We start from the raw sequence: 21,701 nt of genomic DNA, 5'->3' as shown, positions 1-21,701 counted from the left end.
AACTATCCCCGTGTTAGAGACTCAAAGTTCATAATTTTAATCAGGGAACTGCAGTAACAGAGTGTAACGGGTCTGCTTGTGTTCCTGAATTCAGTGTCGACTGCAGTGAAATCTGTAGCATTTATTATTGAATCAACAAACACGAACATTGTCAATACAAATAAATACAATCTGTAAAGGAAGATACTCATCATTGTGTGATCAATCTTGTATGGTTATAGCTTACAGCGTTCAGTTTTATTTCCGAGAGAGTCTAACTAAGAATTTGGTTTGGTTCGTGATTTATCCACGAAATTATTTACAACTGAGTTAAAGCTGCTAATGTAAGGTGTTTGTTCAAGTAAGTGTCACTGATTGCAAATATCAGGGGTATAGCCGTGTCAGTGGAGACCTATCGCCTGTATAAAATCAGGACTCATTCGAATAGATCAGCTCAGAGTGCCTGGCACAACTTTGAGTTCCCAGATGCACAGTCGTCGCTGCTTCTCACAGAAATGGGATATCCTACAATCCATCAGATAGAAAACAGTTACTATCCTATTCTTGCAGCTGTTGGAGTTCCTGGTAAGCTGTTATCTCAGTTATTATTGCTGTAAATCGGTGTTAACTGTACTACTGTATTCAGTATTATTTCTCACTGCGTGTTTTCCTGTGATTCCCGCTGTAGATCAGGGGGATGGGACTGACTGGATTGCTCTGCAGATATCCAATGTGGACTACTGGGCCGAATGTCTGCCTTCAGTGCCGTAATGACTGTGTGACTATATTCACAGAGGCTTCACCACTGAACTAACACTGAGAATAGCATCATTGAACACTGGGCAGGTGAACAGAATGCAGTAGCAAGATTATTTTTCATTCTATCATGGGGTGTGGACGTTGCTCGTAAGGCCAGCATTTGCTGCCCTTCCCCAGTTGCCCTTGACAACTGAATGGCTCGCTAGGCCATTTCAGACGGCAGTTAAGAGTCAACCACATTGCTGTGGGTTTGGAGTCACATATAGAGCCCCCGCCCCCCCCCCCCCCAGGTAAGGACGGAAGATTACCTTCATTAAAAAACATCAGTGAATAAAGAAATATTGGAAACCAATCATCAAGAAAGTGATTGCACAGAGGAAGTTGAGAGAAGGAAAGAGAGAAGGAGAAGGGAGAATGAAGGAGAGACAGAGTGATAGATAGACAGAAAGAAAGAGAGAGAAGCAGCAGCACAAATAATTCACAAGCATAATCTGTTCAAATTTCCAGAACAGTTGGTGAGAGAAACTGTGAGTTGAAGATACTATCAGATTGGATGAAAGGTCAGTGACCTGGAACATTGTCCCTGTTTCTCTCCCCACAGACGCTGCAGATCTGCTGAGTATTTTCATCACTTTCTATTTTTATTTCAGATTTCCAGCATCCTCAATATTTTGCAGTGGTATTTGGCGTGGTTTATTGTTGTTGGTCTCATTCCCTGTGTGTTTATCCCTGTCACGTGCATAGTCTGCTTTATTGGAAGGTCCTTTCCCTTTCTCGCTGACTATCTAAATAAACAGAACAGAATCAGTTATTCACTGATGCTGATGCATCATTTAAATACTGTGCTTCACAATGTTTCTGACCCCCGACTTCAATAAAAGGTGAGACTGATTTCAGGAATACATTTAAATTTCAATCTAATTAAATGTACTAAAAAGAGGAATTGAATACAATGAATTGTTCTCTCACACCAATTACCACAGAGATTAACTGAGCGGTGTTACTGGGATCTACTGCTGTCTTAGAGCAACAAGCCAGCTGCACCTCCCCATGTTCCCAGATCTTCCTGGCCTACAGCCTGGAGCCCAAATCCCATATTTAATCTACTGGGATCCTGCTTTATAAAACCTTCTCCCTTCACCAACGGCACTGCACCCTCTCTCAGCCCTTTCCAGTACATCCGGTGATGACTTTATCCACTTTCTGTATCAACTTCTTAAGTAAATGAATCAATTTGTACCGTTTGATGCAGCAACAAGGCTGGAAATTTTAACCCACAGCCTGTCAAACTATTGCTTTGGCTCCAGATCTGATCAGCAATTTCTCTGCTTCCTTTTTCTCTCTCTTCCAGTTAACTTGGTGGCCATTGTGATCCTGTCCCGAGGAAAGTGCGGTCTCTCCAAGTGTATCTCTTGCTACCTGGTGGGAATGGCAGTTGCCGATCTGCTGGTCGTTATCTCCGATCCCATATTGGGCTGGATTGTTTGGATTTATTTCCGAGATTCATTCCTGAGAATTACTCCCTTGTGTTGTCTCATTAACTTCCTCGTTTTTGCAGCCACGATGGTTTCTGTCTGGCTCACAGTCGCTTTCACCTTTGATCGATTTGTGGCCATTTGTTGTGAGAAGCTGAAAACAAAATATTGCACCAAGAAAACAGCGGCTGTGGTTGTAGGAACAGTGAGTGTGCTGAGCTGCTTTGAGTCTGTCCCCTGGTTTTTTACATATGAACCGCGATACATAATTGATAATGTTCCCTGGGAGTGTGTCACTAAGCCAAGCTTCCACACTTCCCCGGCCTGGAGCTCATTTGAACTGTTTAACCGAATTTTAACCCCTTGTGTTCCGTTCATTCTGATTTTGCTGCTCAATATTATGACGGTCAGACGTATTTTATTGACCAGTAGAGTCCGCAAGGGGCTCCGGGGTCACAGCAATGAAGAGAATCACAAGGACCCAGAGATGGAAAACCGAATGAAATCCATCATTTTACTCTTCAGTATATCCGGCAGTTTTATATTGTTATGGGTGACCCAGGTCGTGTATACTATTTACCGACGAATTACAAATATCCGGTCTTTTTCGTCCTTCACTGACCCTCGCCTTATCACAGAACGCACGGCAAGGATGCTGCAGCTGCTCAGTTCCTGCACCAACACATGTATTTACACTGTGACCCAGAGTAAATTCAGAGAGGAGCTGAAGAAGGCGGTGAAATACCCTCTCAATCTCATTGTTAAATTAGTTGCAGCATAGAAAGATTCGACGGTTTCAAATGCTGGAACTAAATCCCGTTTCAGATTCCATTCCCTGCAGTTCCCATGTATTAGAAATGACATTTTACATTAACAGCACAGAACCCTGAAATTATTCAAAACCTGATTCGGATATATTTTATTGACAACTTAACCTTTTTTATTAATTTGGTTTTTTGTGTGTGTGTATGTGGGATGCGGGCATCGCTGGCTAGGCCTGCATTTATTGCCCATCCCTAATATCCCTTGAACGAAGTGGTTTGCTAGGCCATTTCAGAGGGCAGTTCAGAGTCAACCACATTGCTGTGGGTCTGGAGTCACAGGTAAGGACGGCAGATTTCACCCCTAAAGGACATTAGTGAACCATGTGGGTTTTTACAATAATCAGCATTGGTTTCATGGCCTTTTTCTTGTTGGGGCGGGGATTGGTCTGCAGAGGATTCTTGCTTAGATTCATAATGACATTTTTTTAAATATCTGTTGAGTATTTTAATTTAATGTAATTCTTGATTATGCAATTCACTAATTCAAATTCACCCAATAAATGTTTGGTTCATACAAGGTAGAAGCCAAAGAGGGACTCTCGAATAGTAAACTAGAAGGGAAAGTTTATTTTGACAGGAAACGGGGCATATTTATCAATACAAAACAGTCTTTTACAGCTTCAATCAAGTAATGAAGCTGATACAAATTTGTAACATTCCTCAAGTTGCTTCTTTGGCAGCAATTCTTTCAAATTCTACCTTTGGAAGTATTCAGTACGTGAATAGTATGCAAAGATGTCATTCTGAGCCTTTACTTTGATCCCTTTTTGGATATCAGACCTTGTGGTTTGCCTGATGGTTGGTCCTATGATGTCAGTTACTATCCTACTATAAGTGGGGCTGAACTGATAAAACATTTGCCAATAATTGAGATTAAAAACCTGTGAAAAGTTCTATTCATTCTGGTTGTTATCTCCTTGGACAGTATGAATTTGCACAGAAATTGATTCTTTGTTAGCCAAGCTATTGATTGTTATCAGGGTCACAAATACCTCTAAGCAGATATTACCCTCTTTGTCCCCAAAAGGCCCCATGCCACCTCTTACTACTCACTCACTATTTACTTGCCCGTCAAATATTTTGGTGTTTCCTTTTTATGTTAACTGCCATTCTATTCTCATTGTCTCTTTGCCCATCGTATTTTCCTCTTCACCTCCCCTCTAAACCTATTGTATTTGACCTGGTTCTCACTTGAATTCATGGCATGCATATACACGCTTTGTTTTTGTTTCATCATATTCTCTATCTCCCTCATCATCCAAGGAGCCCTGCATTTATTTTGCTCCCCATTGAAATGTAGCCTGTACTCGAAACATATCTTCCTTAAAGATCAGCCATTGCTCTGTTCCAGTTTTTTCTGTCGAGCTTTGGTTCCATTTTAACATTGCGAGATCCCCTCTAATCCCATTGAAGATGGCCCTCTTCCACTTTAGAGGTTCAACTTTAGATTGTTCCTTGCTCTTCTCCATTGCTAAGCTAAAGCTTATGATATGATGATCACTTTTACCATTGTTCCCCCACAGATACTTGGTCCAGTTGGCCACCTCATTCCCCATCACCAGATTCAGCAATGCCTCCTTCGGAGTTGAACCGAGAACATACTGTTCAAGGACATTCTCCTGAACACATTTCAGAAATTCCTGCCCCCGCTTGCCCTCGACTCTAACAATAGCCCATTCGATATTTAGGTATTTAATATGATCAGTCTCCAGTTCTTGCCCATCTCTCTGATTTCCTTGCAGATTTGCTCCACTACCTCTCTCTCATTACTTGGAGGCCCATAAATTACTCCCAGTTGCATAACTATTCCAGTGTTTGCTCTTCAACACTAACCAAATTCTGGGATTCTGCCCTTGCCCCCTCAGGGACATTCTCTCTCTCCAACACTACAATGTCTTCTCTAATCAGTACTGCTACCCCACCTCCCTTTTTCCCTTCCCCATCTTTTCTGAACGCTTTGCATCACTGAATATTACGTGCCCAGTCCTCACCATTCTAGACCACGTTTCCTTTACTGCCACTACATCATATTCCCACACAGCTATTTGTGCTTGTAGCTCAACAACCATATTAACCACACTTTCTGTGCTTATATATATGCATACTAAACCGCCTTTGTATTCCTCGTAGTCTTTCTTAAGTCTTCTATCTAATGTGGTACTACTTCAATCTCTTGTACTATCCAATATTATCATTTCATGCACCTCATTCCTCTTTACTACTTCAATCTGCTGGTGCCCATCTCCCTGCCAGTTTAGTTTAAACCCTCCCTAACCACACTAGTGGACTTCCCCGTGAGGACATTGGTCTCAGTCTTGTTGCGATGCAACCCGTTCCTTTTAATAGGTGCCTCCTGTCCCAGAATTGGTCCCAATGCTCCAAGAATCTGAAACCCCTCCCCTGTACCTCGCCTTAAGCCACACATTGATCCTCCCTAACTTCCGATTTCGGCTGTCGCTAGGACATGGCACTCAGAGTAATCCAGTGATTACTACATTCAAGAGTCTAATTTTTAATTTCCTCCCTAGTTCCTGACAGAAACACCTGCCTATTCCCTGTAACAACTGGATTTCTACTCTTTTCTGCTCCCTCCTGTACAGTTACTTGCCCATTGTACAGTTACTAGCCCATTGGTGCCATGATATGGACTGCACTCCTTCAAGGTGTCATCACTCCCAGCAGTCTACAATGCTGAGTACTGGTTTGAGCTGGCACCCACCCCAAAAATTCCTGCATCTTCCTAGTCTTGCAGATATCCATCCACCATGCCTTTGGCATGATCACCTCCAGTAAAGTACGATGCAGGCAACTCTCCTCCTTCCTGATGCTCTGCAGTGACTCCAGCTGCCACCCAAGCTCAGAAACCCTGAGCTCCAGCTCAAGCAACTGGAGACAATTTCTATACACGTGGCTCCTCCAAAAGATATGAAGTGTTTCATTACCCTGTCCTGCACCATGTCTACCCCTCTCTCTTTCACTTTCTCCCCATGTCTGCCCCTCTTTCACTTTCTCCCCATGTCTGTCCATCTATCTTTCACTTTCTCCCCATGTCTGCCCCTCTCTCTTTCACTTTCTCCACATGTCTGCCCCTCTCTCTTTCACTTTCTCCACATGTCTGACCATCTATCTTTCACTTTCTCCACATGTCTGCCCCTCTCTCTTTCACTTTCTCCCCATGTCTGACCCTCTCTCTTTCACTTTCTCCCCATGTCTGTCCATCTCTCTTTCACTTTCTCCCCATGTCTGACCATCTATCTTTCACTTTCTCCACATGTCTGACCAGCTATCTTTCACTTTCTCCCCATGTCTGACCATCTATCTTTCACTTTCTCCCCATGTCTGCCCCTCTCTCTTTCACATTCTCCCCATGTCTGACCATCTATCTTTCACTTTCTCCCCATGTCTGTCCATCTATCTTTCACTTTCTCCACATGTCTGACCATCTATCTTTCACTTTCTCCCCATGTCTGACCATCTATCTTTCACTTTCTCCCCATGTCTGTCCATCTGTCTTTCACTTTCTCCACATGTCTGACCATCTATCTTTCACTTTCTCCCCATGTCTGACCATCTATCTTTCACTTTCTCCACATGTCTGACCATCTATCTTTCACTTTCTCCACATGTCTGACCATCTATCTTTCACTTTCTCCCCATGTCTGACCCTCTCTCTTTCACTTTCTCCCCATGTCTGACCATCTATCTTTCACTTTCTCCCCATGTCTGCCCCTCTCTCTTTCACTTTCTCCCCATGTCTGCCCCTCTCTCTTTCACTTTCTCCCCATGTCTGAACATCTATCTTTCACTTTCTCCCCATGTCTGACCATCTATCTTTCACTTTCTCCCCATGTCTGACCATCTATCTTTCACTTTCTCCACATGTCTGCCCCTCTCTCTTTCACTTTCTCCCCATGTCTGTCCATCTATCTTTCACTTTCTCCCCATGTCTGTCCATTTATCTTTCACTTTCTCCACATGTCTGACCATCTATCTTTCACTTTCTCCACATGTCTGTCCATCTATCTTTCACTTTCTCCACATGTCTGACCATCTCTCTTTCACTTTCTCCACATGTCTGACCATCTATCTTTCACTTTCTCCCCATGTCTGACCATCTATCTTTCACTTTCTCCCCATGTCTGACCATCTATCTTTCACTTTCTCCACATGTCTGCCCCTCTCTCTTTCACTTTCTCCCCATGTCTGCCCCTCTCTCTTTCACTTTCTCCCCATGTCTGCCCCTCTCTCTTTCAATTTCTCCCCATGTCTGCCCCTCTCTCTTTCACTGTCTCCCCATGTCTGCCCCTTCTCTTTCACTTTCTCCCCATGGCTTCCCCTCTCTCTTTCACTTTCTCCCCATGTCTGCCCCTCTCACTTTCACTTTCTCCCCATGTCTGCCCCTCTCTCTTTCACTTTCTCCCCATGTCTGCCCCTCTCTCTTTCACTTTCTCCCCATGTCTGCCCCTCTCTCTTTCACTTTCTCCCCATGTCTGCCCCTCTCTCTTTCACTTTCTCCACATGTCTGACCATCTATCTTTCACTTTCTCCCCATGTCTGACCATCTATCTTTCACTTTCAACACATGTCTGCCCCTCTCTCTTTCACTTTCTCCCCATGTCTGACCATCTATCTTTCACTTTCTCCCCATGTCTGCCACTCTCTCTTTCACTTTCTTCCCATGTCTGTCCATCTATCTTTCACTTTCTCCCCATGTCTGCCCCTCTTTCACTTTCTCCCCATGTCTGTTCATCTATCTTTCACTTTCTCCCCATGTCTATCCATCTACCTTTCTCTCTATCTCTGTCTCTCTGTATCACTCTCTTTCAACCTCTGTCCCTCATTCTCTCTCGCTCTCCTTTTCTGCCCCTCTTTCTCTCTCTCTCCCCCCTATCCATCTGTCCCTCTCCTCATTTCAATAACCCCCACTCTCTCTCTCTCTCTCTCTCTATATATATATATAATATATATATATATATATATATATATATATATATCTGTCCCTCTGTATCTCTCTTTCAACCTCTGTCCCTCTGTCTCTCTTGCTCTCCATTTCTGTCCCTCCTTCTTCCTCCCTCTCCACCTCTGTTGCTCAATCTCTGTCAATCTTTGTCCCTCATTCTCGGTCTCCATCTCGCTCCTTATCTCTTGTCTCTCTCTCTCCCTCTCCATCTCAGTCCCTGACTCGCTCTTGCCATCTCTGTCTCCCTTTCTTTCTCTCTCTGTCTCTACCTCCTCTGCCTCTCTCTCTCTCTCTCCCTCTCTCTCGATCTCTATCCCTCTGTCTTGCTTTCCATCTGGATCCCCTGCCTCTCTCTCCATATCTCTGTCCCTGTCTCTCTCTCTCTGTCCCTCTCTCTATCTCTGTGCCTTTGTTTCTCTCCTTCTCTTTCCCTCTGACGCTCTTGATGCCTCACTTTTTCTATCTCAATCCTTCTTTCTCTATCCATCTCAGTCCTTCTGTCTCACATTCTCATTACTGTCCATCTGACTCTCTACATCCCTGTCATTCTCTCTCTTCCAACTATGTACCTCTCTATCTTTTCCTCCTTTTCCCTCTATTTTTCTCTAGTCTCTATCTATCTATGTCCCTCTCTCTCCCCCCACTCTCTTTTTCAGTCTCCATTTCTGCCTCTCTCTCTCTTTCCCTCTCTCTATCCATCTCTGACCCTGTCTCATTCTCTCCATCTCCTTCTCTCTGATACTCTCCCTATCCATGTCCGCTGGCATCCCTTTAAATATCTGCCTTTCGCCCTCTTTTTACGTCTGCCTGTCTCTCACCAAACCTGTACATCGGTCTCTCCTTCCATGTCTGTCTCTCACTCTCTCGCCATGTCTGGCTGTCTCTCTCCCTCCATTTCTGTTTCCCTTCATCTCTGGATCCTTTGTTCCTCACCAGATCTATGTGGCCATCACTGGCAAGGCCATTATTTGTTGCCAATCCCTAATTGCCCCTACGAACATAAGAACTTAAGAACTAGGAGCAGGAGTCGGCAATTCAGCCCCTCGAGCCTGCTCTGCCATTCAATACGATCATGGCTGATCTCATCTCAGCCGCAACTCCACTTTCCTGCCCGTTCTCCATAACCCTTCAACCCGTTTCGAATTAAAATTCTGTCTATTTCCTCCTTAAAATTCCTCAATGTCCCGGCATCCACCGCACTCTGGGGTAATGAATTCCACAGATTCACGACCCTTTGAGCGAAGTAATTTCTCCTCAACTCTCTTTTAAATCTTCTACCCCTTATCCTAAAACTATTACCTCTCGTTCTAGATTGCCCCACCAGAGGAAACATCCTCTCTACGTCTACTTTGTCAATCCCCTTAATCATCTTATATACCTCAATTAGATCTCCTCTCATTCTTCTAAACTCTAGACAGTAAAGGCCTAAACTGCTCAATCTCTCTTTATAAGACAAACCCCTCATCTCTGGGATCAATCTAGTGAACCTCCTCTGAACTATCTCCAATGCAACTACATCCCTCCTCAAGTAAGGGGACCAAAATTGCATGCAATACTCCATGTGCAGTCTCACTAATACCTTGTACAGATGCAGCAACACTTCCCTACTTTTATAATGCCAAATTCCATTTGCCTTCCTTATTACCTGCTGCACCTGCATACTAGTTTTCTGCGATTCATGCACGAGGACCCCCAGATCCCTCTGCACTGAAGCATTCTGAAGTTTCCCCCCATTTAGATAATAATTTGCCTTTCTATTCTTCCAACCAAAATGGAGAACCTCACCCTTATCCACGTTAAACTCCATCTGCCAAATTTTGGCCATTCACCTAACCTATCCATATCCATTTGTAAATTTCTTATTTCTTTATTGCAACTTACTATCCCACCTATTTTAGTGTCATCTGCAAATTTGGCTATAGTACCTTCTATCCCTGCATCCAAGTCATTAATATAGATTGTAAATAGTTGGGGCCTGAGGACCGAACCCTGTGGCACCCCACTAGTTACATCTTGCCAACCAGAAAAAGATCCATTTATCCTGACTCTCTCTTTTCTGTTGGTTCGCCAATCCTCTATCCAAGCTAATAAGTTGCCCCTAACCCCATGTGATCTTACCTTGTGTATTAACCTTATGTGCGGCACCTTATCAAATGCCTTCTGGAAATCCAGATATACTACATCTACAGGATCCCCATTATCCACTTTATTTGTTCCATCTTCGAAGAACTCTAGTAAATTAGTCAAACACGATTTACCCTTCATAAAACCATGCTGACTCTGATGGATTGTGTTTTGACTTTCTAAATGTCCTGTTATTACTTCCTTAATAATGGATTCTAACAATTTCCCAACGACAGATGTTAAACTAACTGGTCTCTAGTTTCCTACTTTCTGCCTCCCTCCCTCCCTTTTTAAATAAGGGCGTTATATTAGCATTTTTCCAATCCACTGGAACCTTTCTCGTATTCAGGGAATTTTGGAATACTGATTTAGTGTCTCTATCATTTCTGTGTTCCCCACTATTAACTCCCCAGTCTCATCCTCCAAGGGACCAACATTCACTTTAGCTACTCTCTTCCCTTTTATATACTTATAGAAGCTTTTGCTGTCCGTTTTTATATTTTGCGCTTGTTTTCTTTCATAACTTATCTTTGCTCTTTTTATTACTTTTTTAGTAACCCTTTGTTGATCTTTAAAAGTTTCCCAATCTTCCAGCCTGCCACTGGCCTTTGCAATATGGTATGCCTTAGTTTTTGTCTTTATGCTATCCTTAACTTCCTTGCTTAGCCATGAATGTTTTTTCCCCTCTTCCAATCTTTCTTCCTCCCTGGAATATATTTTAGTTGGGAAGAATTGAATATCTCCTTAAACATCTGCCACTGCTCATCAACCGTCCTACCTTTTAGTCTTCCTGCCCAGTTCACTAAGGTCAAATCTGTCCTCATGCCTATGTTGAACTCCAGAACGCTAGTGTGGGACTCCAGTTTCAAGCCCTCAAACTGAATTTGAAATTCTAGAGTGCTATGATCACTCTTCCCTAGAGAATCCTTAACTGTGAGATCATTAATTAATCCCACCTCATTACACAATACCAAATCTATAACAACCTGCTTCCTGGTTGGTTCCACAACATATTGCTCCAAACAACAATCTCTAATACATTCAAATGAACTCTCCCTCGAGGCTACCCTAGCCAATATGACTAATCCAGTCTATATGCAAATTAAAATCACCCATGATTATTGCCGTACCTTTCTTAGAAGCCCCCAGTATTTCCTGGTTTATAGTGTGCCCCACTCCGGAACTACTGTTTGGGGACCTACAGATTACTCCCACCAAGTGGTGACTCGTCTTCTTGAACCACTGCAGTCCATCATGTGTATGTACACCCACAGTGCTGTAAGGAAGGGAATTCAAGGTTTTTGACCCAGCGACAGTGAAGGAACGGTGAAATAAATCAAGTCAGGATGATGTGTGACGTGGAGAGGAACTGAACACTGTGCAATCCCCAGCAGGTTGCTTTGTCCTGGATGGTCTCGAGCTTCTTGAGTATTGTTGCAAGTGCAGTCATCCAGGCAAGTGGAGAGTATTCCATCACACTCCTGACGTGTGTCTCATAGACGGTGGCCAGGCTTTGTGCAGTCAGGAGGTCAGTTACTCACCGCAAAAGTCTCAACTGCAGAGCTGCTCTTGTAGCCACTGTATTTATATAGCTGGTCCAGTTCAGTTTCTGGTCAATAGTAAGCCCCAGGATGTAGATGGTTGTGGTTTCAGCGATGGTAATGCTGTTGAATGTCAAGGGGAGATGCACACATTTTCTCTTGTTGGAGATGGTCATTGCCTGGCACTTGTGCGGTGTAAATGTCACTTGTCACTTATCAGCCCAAGCCTGAATGTTATCCAGGTCTTGTTGCATGTTTGAGGCAGCTCACCACCACCTTCTCAAGGGCAATTAGGGATGAGCAATATATGCTGGCCTAGCCAGCGATGCCCACATCCCTGAATGAATATTAAAAAAAACACTGACTGCTTCGGTATCTGAGAAGTCATCTATAGTAGTGAAGACTGTTCAATCATCAACGAACATCCCCATTTCTGACTTTATAATGGAGGGAAGGTCATTGACGATGTAGTTAAAAATGCCTGGGCCTCAGACACTACTGCAGTGATGTCCTGGGGCTTAGATGTTTGACCTCCAAGAACCTCAACCATCTTCCTTTGTATTGGGTATGACTCCAACCAGTGGAGAGTTGTCCCCTGATTCCCACTGACTTCTATTTGACTAGCGTTCCTTGATGGTACACTGTGGTCAAATGCTGCCTTGGTGTCAAGGACATTCATCCCCACCTCACCTCTTGATATCAGCATTTTTGTCCATGTTTGGACCAAGGCTGTAATGAGTTCTGGAGATGAGTGGCTCTGGTGGAACTTAAACTGAGAATTGGTGAGCAGGTTATTGCGGTGGAATTGTCACTTAATACCAATGCCGACGACACCTTCCATCAGTTTGTCTCTCCTCATTCTTCTTACAAAAATGCCTCACTTCACACTTCTCTGCATTAATTTTCACCTGCCTCGTGTGCTCTCATTCCACCAACTTGTCTATGTCCTTCTGAAATCTATTGCCATCTTCCTCACAGTTCACAATACTTCCAAGGTTTGTGTCATCAGAAAATTTTGAAGCAGTGCCCTGTTCACCCAATTCTGTGTCATTAATATCGATCAAGAAAAGTAGGGGCCCTAATACCGAACCCCTTTATATAGCTTCCTCCAGTCTGAAAGGCAAAAGTTCATGACCGCTCTGTTTCCTGTCACTCAGCCAAGTTCCAATCCATGCTGCTACTGTCCCCATTATTCCACAGACTTCAACTTTGCAGCCAAGTGTGTTAGGTGATACTTTTTCAAACGCCTTTTGGAAGTCCATGTACACCGCATCAATCACATTATCAAAGAACAAAGACCAGTACAGCACAGGAACAGACAATTCGGCCCTCCAAGCCTGCGCCGATCTTGATGCCAGCCTAAACTAAAACCTCCTGCACTTCCGGGGACCATATCCCTCGATTCCCATCCTATTCATGTATTTGTCAAGATGCCTCTTAAACGTCGCTATCGCACCTGCTTCCACCAACTCCCCCGGCAGCAAGTTCCAGGAACTCAACACCCTCTGTGTAAAGAACTTGCCATGCACATCTCCTCTAAACTTTGCCCCTCTCAACTTAAACCTATGTCCCCTAGTAACTGGCTCGTCCACCCTGGGAAAAAGCTTCTGACTATCCACTCTGTCCATGCTGCTCATAACTTTGTAAACTCCAATCATGTCACCCCTCCACCTCCGTCATTCCAGTGAAAACAATCCAAGTTTATCCAACCTCTCCTCATAGCTAATGCCCTCCAGACCAGGCAACATCCTAGTAACCCTCTTCTGTACCCTTTCCAAAGCCTCCATGTCCTTCTGGTAGTGTGGCGACCAGGATTGCACGCAATATTCTAAGTGTGTCCTAACTAAAGGTCTGTACAGCTGCAGCATGACTTGTCAATTTTTATACTCTTTGCCCCGACTGATGAAGGCAAGCATGCCATATGCCACATGCCTTCTTGCCTACCTTATCCACCTGTGTTGCCACTTTCAGTGACCTGTGGACCTGTACACGCAGATCTCTCTGCCTGTCAATACTCCTAAGGGTTCTGCCATTTACTGTATACTTCCCACCTGCATTAAACCTTCCAATATGCATTACCTCACATTTGTCCGGATTAAGCTCCATCTACCATTTCTCTGCCCAAGGCTCCAACTGATCTATATCCTGCTGTATCCTCTGACAATCCTCATCATTATCTCCACCAACCTTTGTGTTGTCCGCAAACTTACTAATCAGAACAGCTGCATTTTCCTCTAAATCATTTATATATGCTACAAAGAGCAAAGGTCCCAGCACTGATCCCTGCAGAACACCACTAGTCACATTCTCTGGGAAGCCAGGGAGGAGATTGCAGATCCTTTGTCCTTGATCTTTATGTCGTCATTGTTGACAGGAATAGTGCCGGAAGTCTTGAGGATAGCAAATGTTGTCCCCTTGTTCAAGAAGGGGAGTCGAGACAGCCCTGGTAATTATAGACCTGTGAGCCTTACTTCGGTTGTGGGTAAGATGTTGGAAAAGGTTATAAGAGATAGGATTTATAATCATCTTGAAAAGAATAAGTTCATTAGCGATAGTCAGCACGGTTTTGTGAAGGGTAGGTCGTGCCTCACAAACCTTATTGAGTTTTTTGAGAAGGTGACCAATCAGGTGGATGAGGGTAAAGCCATGGATGTGGTGTATATGGATTTCAGGAAGGCGTTTGATAAAGTTCCCCATGGTAGGCTATTGCAGAAAATACGAAAGTATGGGATTGAAGGTGATTTAGTGCTTTGGATCAGAAATTGGCTAGCTGAAAGAAGACAGAGGGTGGTGGTTGATGGCAAATGTTCATCCTGGAGTTTAGTTACTAGTGGTGTACCGCAAGAATCTGCTTTGGGGCCACTGCTGTTTGTCATTTTTATAAATGACCTGGATGAGGGTGTAGAAGGGTGGGTTATTAAATTTGCAGATGACACGAAGGTCAGTGGAGTTGTGGATAGTGCCGAAGGATGTTGTAGGTTACAGAGGGACATAGATAGGCTGCAGAGCAGGGCTGAGAGATAGCAAATGGAGTTTAATGCGGAAAAGTGTGAGGTGATTCACTTTGGAAGGAGTAACAGGAATGCAGAGTACTGGGCTAATGGGAAGATTCTTGCTAGTGTAGATGAGCAGAGAGATCTTGGCGTCCAGGTACATAAATCCCTGAAAGTTGCTACCCAGGTTAATAGGGCTGTTAAGAAGGCATATGGTGTGTTAGCTTTTATTAGTAGGGGGATCGAGTTTCGGAGCCACGAGGTCATGCTGCAGCTGTACAAAACTCTGGTGCGGCCGCACCTGGAGTATTGTGTGCAGTTCTGGTCACTGCATTATAGGAAGGATGTGGAAGCTTTGGAAAGGGTGCAGAGGAGATTTGCTAGGATGTTGCCTGGTACGGAGGGAAGGTCTACGAGGAAAGGCTGAGGGAATTGAGGTTGTTTTCGTATGAGAGAAGGAGGAGGAGAGGTGACTTAATAGAGACATATAAGATAATCAGAGGGTTAGATAGGGTGGATAGTGAGAGTCTTTTTCCTCGGATGGTGATGGCAAACACGAGGGGACATAGCTTTAAGTTGAGGGGTGATAGATATAGGACAGATGTCAGAGGTAGTTTCTTTACTCAGAGAGTAGTCAGGGCGTGAAACGCCCTGCCTGCAACAGTAGTAGACTCGCCAACTTTAAGGGCATTTAAGTGGTCATTGGATAGACATATGGATGAAAATGGAATAGTGTAGGTCAGATGGTTTCACAGGTCGGCGCAACATCGAGGGCCGAAGGGCCTGTACTGCGCTGTAATGTTCTATGTTCTATCCCTCCATTCAGAAAAGCACCTTTCCACTGCTACCCTCTGTCTTCCATGGCTGAGCCAGTTCTTTATCCATCTTGCGAGCTCCCCTTTGATCCCGCGTGACTTCACCTTTTGTACCAGTCTGCCATGAGGGACCTTGTGAAAGGCTTTACTGAAGTCCAGATCGATAACATCCACTGCCCTTCCTTCATCAATTATCTTTGTCACTTCCTCAAAAAACTCAATCAAATTAGTGAGACACTTCCTCCCCTTCACAAAACCATGCTGCCTCTCGCTAATAAGTTTGTTTCCAAATGGGAGTAAATCCTGTCCCGAAGAATCCTCTCTCATAATTTCCCTACCACTGACGTAAGGCTCACTGGCCTATAATTTCCTGGATTATCCTTGCTACCCTTCTGAAACAAAGGAACAACATTGGCTATTCTCCAGTCCTCTGGGACCTCCCTGTAGCCAATGAGGATGCAATGATTTTTGTCAAGGTCCCAGCAATTTCTTCCATTGCCTCCCTTAGTATTCTGGGGTAGATCCCATCAGGCCCTGGGGACTTATCTACCTTAATGCTTTGCAAGACACCCAACACCTCCTCCTTTTTGATAATGAGATGACTGAGACTATCTGCACTCCCTTCCCTAGGCTCATCATCCACCAAGTCCTTCTCTTTGGTGAATACTGATGCAAAGTACTCATTTAGTACCTCGCCCATTTCCACTGGCTCCACGCATAGATTCCCTTCTCTGTCCTTGAGTGGGCCAACCCTTTCCCGAGTTACCATCTTGCACTTTATATACGTTTAAAAAGCCTTGGGATTATCCTTAATCCTGTTTGCGAATGACTTTTCATGACCCCTTTTAGCCCTCCTGACTCCCTGCTTAAGTTCATTCCTACTGTCTTTATATTCCTCAAGGGATTCGTCTGTTCCTTGCCTTCCAGCCTTTATGAATGCTTCCTTTTTCTTTTTGACTAGGCTCATAATATCCCGCGTTATGCAAGGTTCCTGAAACTTGCCAAACTTATCCTTCTTCCTCACAGGAACATGCCGGTCGTGGATTCAAATCAACTGACATCTGAAAGACTCCCACATGTCAGATGTTGATTTACCCTCATGTAGACGCCCCCAATCTAAATTCTTCAGTTCTTGCGTAATATTGTTATAATTAGCCGTCCCCCAATTTAGCACCTTCACTCGAGGACTACTCTTATCCTTATCCACAAGTACATTAAAACTTATGGAATTATGGTCACTGTTCCCGAAATGCTCCCCTACTGAAACTTCGACCACCTGGCCGGGCTCATTCCCCAATACCAGGTCCAGTACGGCCCTATCCCTAGTTGGACTATCTACATATTGTTTCAAGAAGCCCTCCTGGATGCTCTCTACAAATTCTGCCCCATCCAAGCCCCTAGCACTAAGTGAGTCCCTGTCAATATAGGGGAAGTTAAAATCACCCACCACTACATTATCCCCCAGACCCGAATATAAAACAGTGAACATTATCCCCCAGACCCGAATATAAAACAGTGAACATTATCCCCCAGACCTAAATATAAAACAGTGAACATTATCCCCCAGACCTGAATATAAAACAGTGAACATTATCCCCCAGACCCGAATATAAAACAGTGAACATTATCCCCCAGACCCGAATATAAAACAGTGAACATTATCCCCCAGACCTGAATATAAAACAGTGAACATTATCCCCCAGAACCGAATATAAAACAGTGAACATTATCCCCCAGACCTGAATATAAAACAGTGAACATTATCCCCCAGACCTGAAAATAAAACAGTGAACATTATCCCCCAGACCCGAATATAAAACAGTGAATATTATCCCCCAGATCTGAATATAAAACAGTGAACATTATCCCCCAGAACTGAATATAAAACAGTGAACATTATTCCCCAGACCCGAATATAAAACAGTGAACATTATCCCCCAGATCTGAAAAGAAAACAGTGAACATTATCCCCTAGACCTGAATATAAAACAGTGAACATTATCCCCCAGACCTGAATATAACACAGTGAACATTATCCCCCAGACCTGAATATAAAACAGAGAACATTATTCCCCAGACCCGAATATAAAACAGTGAACATTATCCCCCAGATCTGAATCTAAAACAGTGAACATTATTCCCCAGACCCGAATATAAAACAGTGAACATTATCCCCCAGACCTGAATATAAAACAGTGAACATTATCCCCCAGACCTGAATATAAAACAGTGAACATTATTCCCCAGACCCGAATATAAAACAGTGAACATTATCCACCAGACCCGAATATAAAACAGTGAACATTATCCCCCAGACCTGAATATAAAACAGTGAACATTATCCCCTAGACCAGAATATAAAACAGTGAACATTATCCCGCAGACCTGAATATAAAACAGTGAACATTATCCCCCAGACCTGAATATAAAACAGTGAACATTATCCCCCAGACCTGAATACAAAACAGTGAACATTATCCCCCAGACCTGAATATAAAACAGTGAACATTATCCCCCAGACCTGAATATAAAACAGTGAACATTATTCCCCAGACACGAATATAAAACAGAGAACATTATCCCCCAGACCTGAATATAAAACAGTGAACATTATCCCCCAGACCTGAATATAAAACAGTGAACATTATCCCCCAGACCTGAATATAAAACAGTGAACATTATTCCCCAGACCCGAATATAAAACAGTGAACATTATCCCCCAGACCTGAATATAAAACAGTGAACATTATCCCCCAGACCTGAATATAAAACAGTGAACATTATTCTCCAGACCCGAATATAAAACAGTGAACATTATCCCCCAGACCTGAATATAAAACAGTGAACATTATTCCCCAGACCCGAATATAAAACAGTGAACATTATCCCCCTTCGTGAATATAAAACAGTGAACATTATCCCCTAGAGCCGAATATAAAACAGTGAACATTATCCCCCAGACCCAAATATAAAACAGTGAACATTATCCCCCAGACCTGAATATAAAACAGTGAACATTATCCCCCAGACCTCAATATAAAACAGTGAACATTATCCCCCAGACCCGAATATAAAACAGTGAACATTATCCCCCAGACCTGAATATAAAACAGTGAACATTATCCCCTAGACCTGAATACAAAACAGTGAACATTATCCCCCAGACCTGAATATAAAACAGTGAACATTATCCCCCAGACCTGAATATAAAACAGTGAACATTATTCCCCAGACACGAATATAAAACAGAGAACATTATCCCCCAGACCTGAATATAAAACAGTGAACATTATCCCCCAGACCTGAATATAAAACAGTGAACATTATCCCCCAGACCTGAATATAAAACAGTGAACATTATTCTCCAGACCAGAATATAAAACAGTGAACATTATCCCCCAGACGTGAATATAAAACAGTGAACATTATTCCCCAGACCCGAATATAAAACAGTGAACATTATCCCCCAGACGTGAATATAAAACAGTGAACATTATCCCCTGGAACCGAATATAAAACAGTGAACATTATCCCCTAGACCCGAATATAAAACAGTGAACATTATCCCCCAGACCCGAATATAAAACAGTGAACATTATCCCCCAGACCTGAATATAAAACAGTGAACAATGTCCCCCAGACCCGAATATAAAACAGTGAACATTATCCCCCGATCTAAATATCAAACAGTGAACATTATCCCCCCGACCTGAATATAAAACAGTGAACATTATTCCCCAGACCCGAATATAAAACAGTGAACATTATCCCCCAGATCTGAATATAAAACAGTGAACATTATCCCCGAGAACTGAATATAAAACAGTGAACATTATTCCCCAGACCCGAATATAAAACAGTGAACATTATCCCCCAGACCTGAATATAAAACAGAGAACATTATTCCCCAGACCCGAATATAAAACAGTGAGCATTATCCCCCAGATCTGAATCTCAAACAGTGAACATTATCCCCTAGACCTGAATATAAAACAGTGAACATTATCCCCTAGACCTGAATATAAAACAGTGAACATTATCCCCTAGACCTGAATATAAAACAGTGAACATTATCCCGGAGACCTGAATATAAAACAGTGAACACTATCCCCTAGACCTGAATATAAAACAGTGAACATTATCCCCCAGACCCAAATATAAAACAGTGAACATTATCCCCCAGACCTGAATATAAAACAGTGAACATTATCCCCCAGACCCAAATATAAAACAGTGAACATTATCCCCCAGACCTGAATATAAAACAGTGAACATTATCCCCTAGACCTGAATACAAAACAGTGAACATTATCCCTCAGACCTGAATATAAAACAGTGAACATTATTCTCCAGACCCGAATATAAAACAGTGAACATTATCCCCCAGATGTGAATATAAAACAGTGAACATTATTCCCCAGACCCGAATATAAAACAGTGAACATTATCCCCCAGACGTGAATATAAAACAGTGAACATTATCCCCCAGACCTGAATATAAAACAGTGAACATTATCCCCCAGACCTGAATATAAAACAGTGAACAATGTCCCCCAGACCCGAATGTAAAACAGTGAACATTATCCCCCAGACCCGAATATAAAACAGTGAACATTATCCCCCAGATCTGAATATAAAACAGTGAACATTATCCCCCAGACCCGAATATAAAACAGTGAACATTATCCCCCAGATCTGAATATAAAACAGTGAACATTATCCCCCAGACCTGAATATAAAACAGTGAACAATGTCCCCCAGACCCGAATATAATACAGTGAACATTATCCCCCAGACCCGAATATAAAACAGTGAACATTATCCCCCAGACCTGAATATAAAACAGTGAACAATGTCCCCCAGACCCGAATATAAAACAGTGAACATTATCCCCCAGACCCGAATATAAAACAGTGAACATTATCCCCCAGATCTGAATATAAAACAGTGAACATTATCCCCCAGACCTGAAAATAAAACAGTGAACATTATTCCCCAGACCCGAATATAAAACAGTGAACATTATCCCCCAGATCTGAATATAAAACAGTGAACATTATCCCCTTGACCCGAATATAAAACAGTGAACATTATCCCCTAGACCTGAATGTAAAACAGTGAACATTATCCCCCAGACCTGAATATAACACAGTGAACATTATCCCCCAGACCTGAATATAAAACAGTGAACATTATTCCCCAGACCCGAATATAAAACAGTGAACATTATCCCCCAGACCTGAATATAAAACAGAGAACATTATTCCCCAGACCCGAATATAAAACAGTGAGCATTATCCCCCAGATCTGAATCTCAAACAGTGAACATTATCCCCTAGACCTGAATATAAAACAGTGAACATTATCCCCTAGACCTGAATATAAAACAGTGAACATTATCCCCTAGACCTGAATATAAAACAGTGAACATTATCCCCTAGACCTGAATATAAAACAGTGAACATTATCCCCGAGTCCTGAATATAAAACAGTGAACATTATCCCCTAGACCTGAATATAAAACAGTGAACATTATCCCCCAGACCCAAATATAAAACAGTGAACATTATCCCCCAGACCCGAATATGAAACAGTGAACATTATCCCCCAGACCCGAATATGAAACACTGAACATTATCCCCCAGACCTGAAAATAACACAGTGAACATTATCCCCCAGACCCGAATATAAAACAGTGAACATTATCCCCTAGACCTGAATATAAAACAGTGAACATTTTCCCCCAGACCCAAATATAAAACAGTGAACATTATCCCCCAGACCTGAATATAAAACAGTGAACATTATCCCCTGGACCTGAATACAAAACAGTGAACATTATCCCCCAGACCTGAATATAAAACAGTGAACATTATCCCCCAGAACTGAATATAAAACAGTGAACATTATTCCCCAGACACGAATATAAAACAGAGAACATTATCCCCCAGACCTGAATATAAAACAGTGAACATTATCCCCCAGACCTGAATATAAAACAGTGAACATTATCCCCCAGACCCAAATATAAAACAGTGAACATTATGCCCCAGACCTGAATATAAAACAGTGAACATTATCCCCTAGACCTGAATATAAAACAGTGAACATTATCCCCCAGACCTGAATATAAAACAGTGAACATTATTCCCCAGACACGAATATAAAACAGAGAACATTATCCCCCAGACCTGAATATAAAACAGTGAACATTATCCCCCAGACCTGAAT

At 42.8% G+C, this 21,701-nt stretch overlaps 1 protein-coding gene across 1 annotated transcript; it reads left to right on the top strand.

The window, feature by feature from the left end:
• The first annotated feature begins 494 nt into the window (after nt 1–494).
• Nucleotides 495–8,218, top strand: LOC137365607 (probable G-protein coupled receptor 139). Its single transcript, XM_068027983.1, has 3 exons — nt 495–564; nt 2,090–2,965; nt 8,118–8,218. The coding sequence occupies exons 1-3, from the start codon at nt 495–497 to the stop codon at nt 8,216–8,218; spliced, it is 1,047 nt and encodes a 348-aa protein (XP_067884084.1).
• Nucleotides 8,219–21,701: the final 13,483 nt, after the last annotated feature.

Source organism: Heterodontus francisci, unplaced genomic scaffold (genome assembly GCF_036365525.1).
Source record: "Heterodontus francisci isolate sHetFra1 unplaced genomic scaffold, sHetFra1.hap1 HAP1_SCAFFOLD_96_1, whole genome shotgun sequence".
In the NCBI taxonomy this organism is placed as follows: Eukaryota; Metazoa; Chordata; class Chondrichthyes; order Heterodontiformes; family Heterodontidae; genus Heterodontus; species Heterodontus francisci.
The sequence above is the reverse complement of the archived record's forward strand: the minus strand, read 5'-3'. Positions and strand labels throughout refer to the sequence as shown.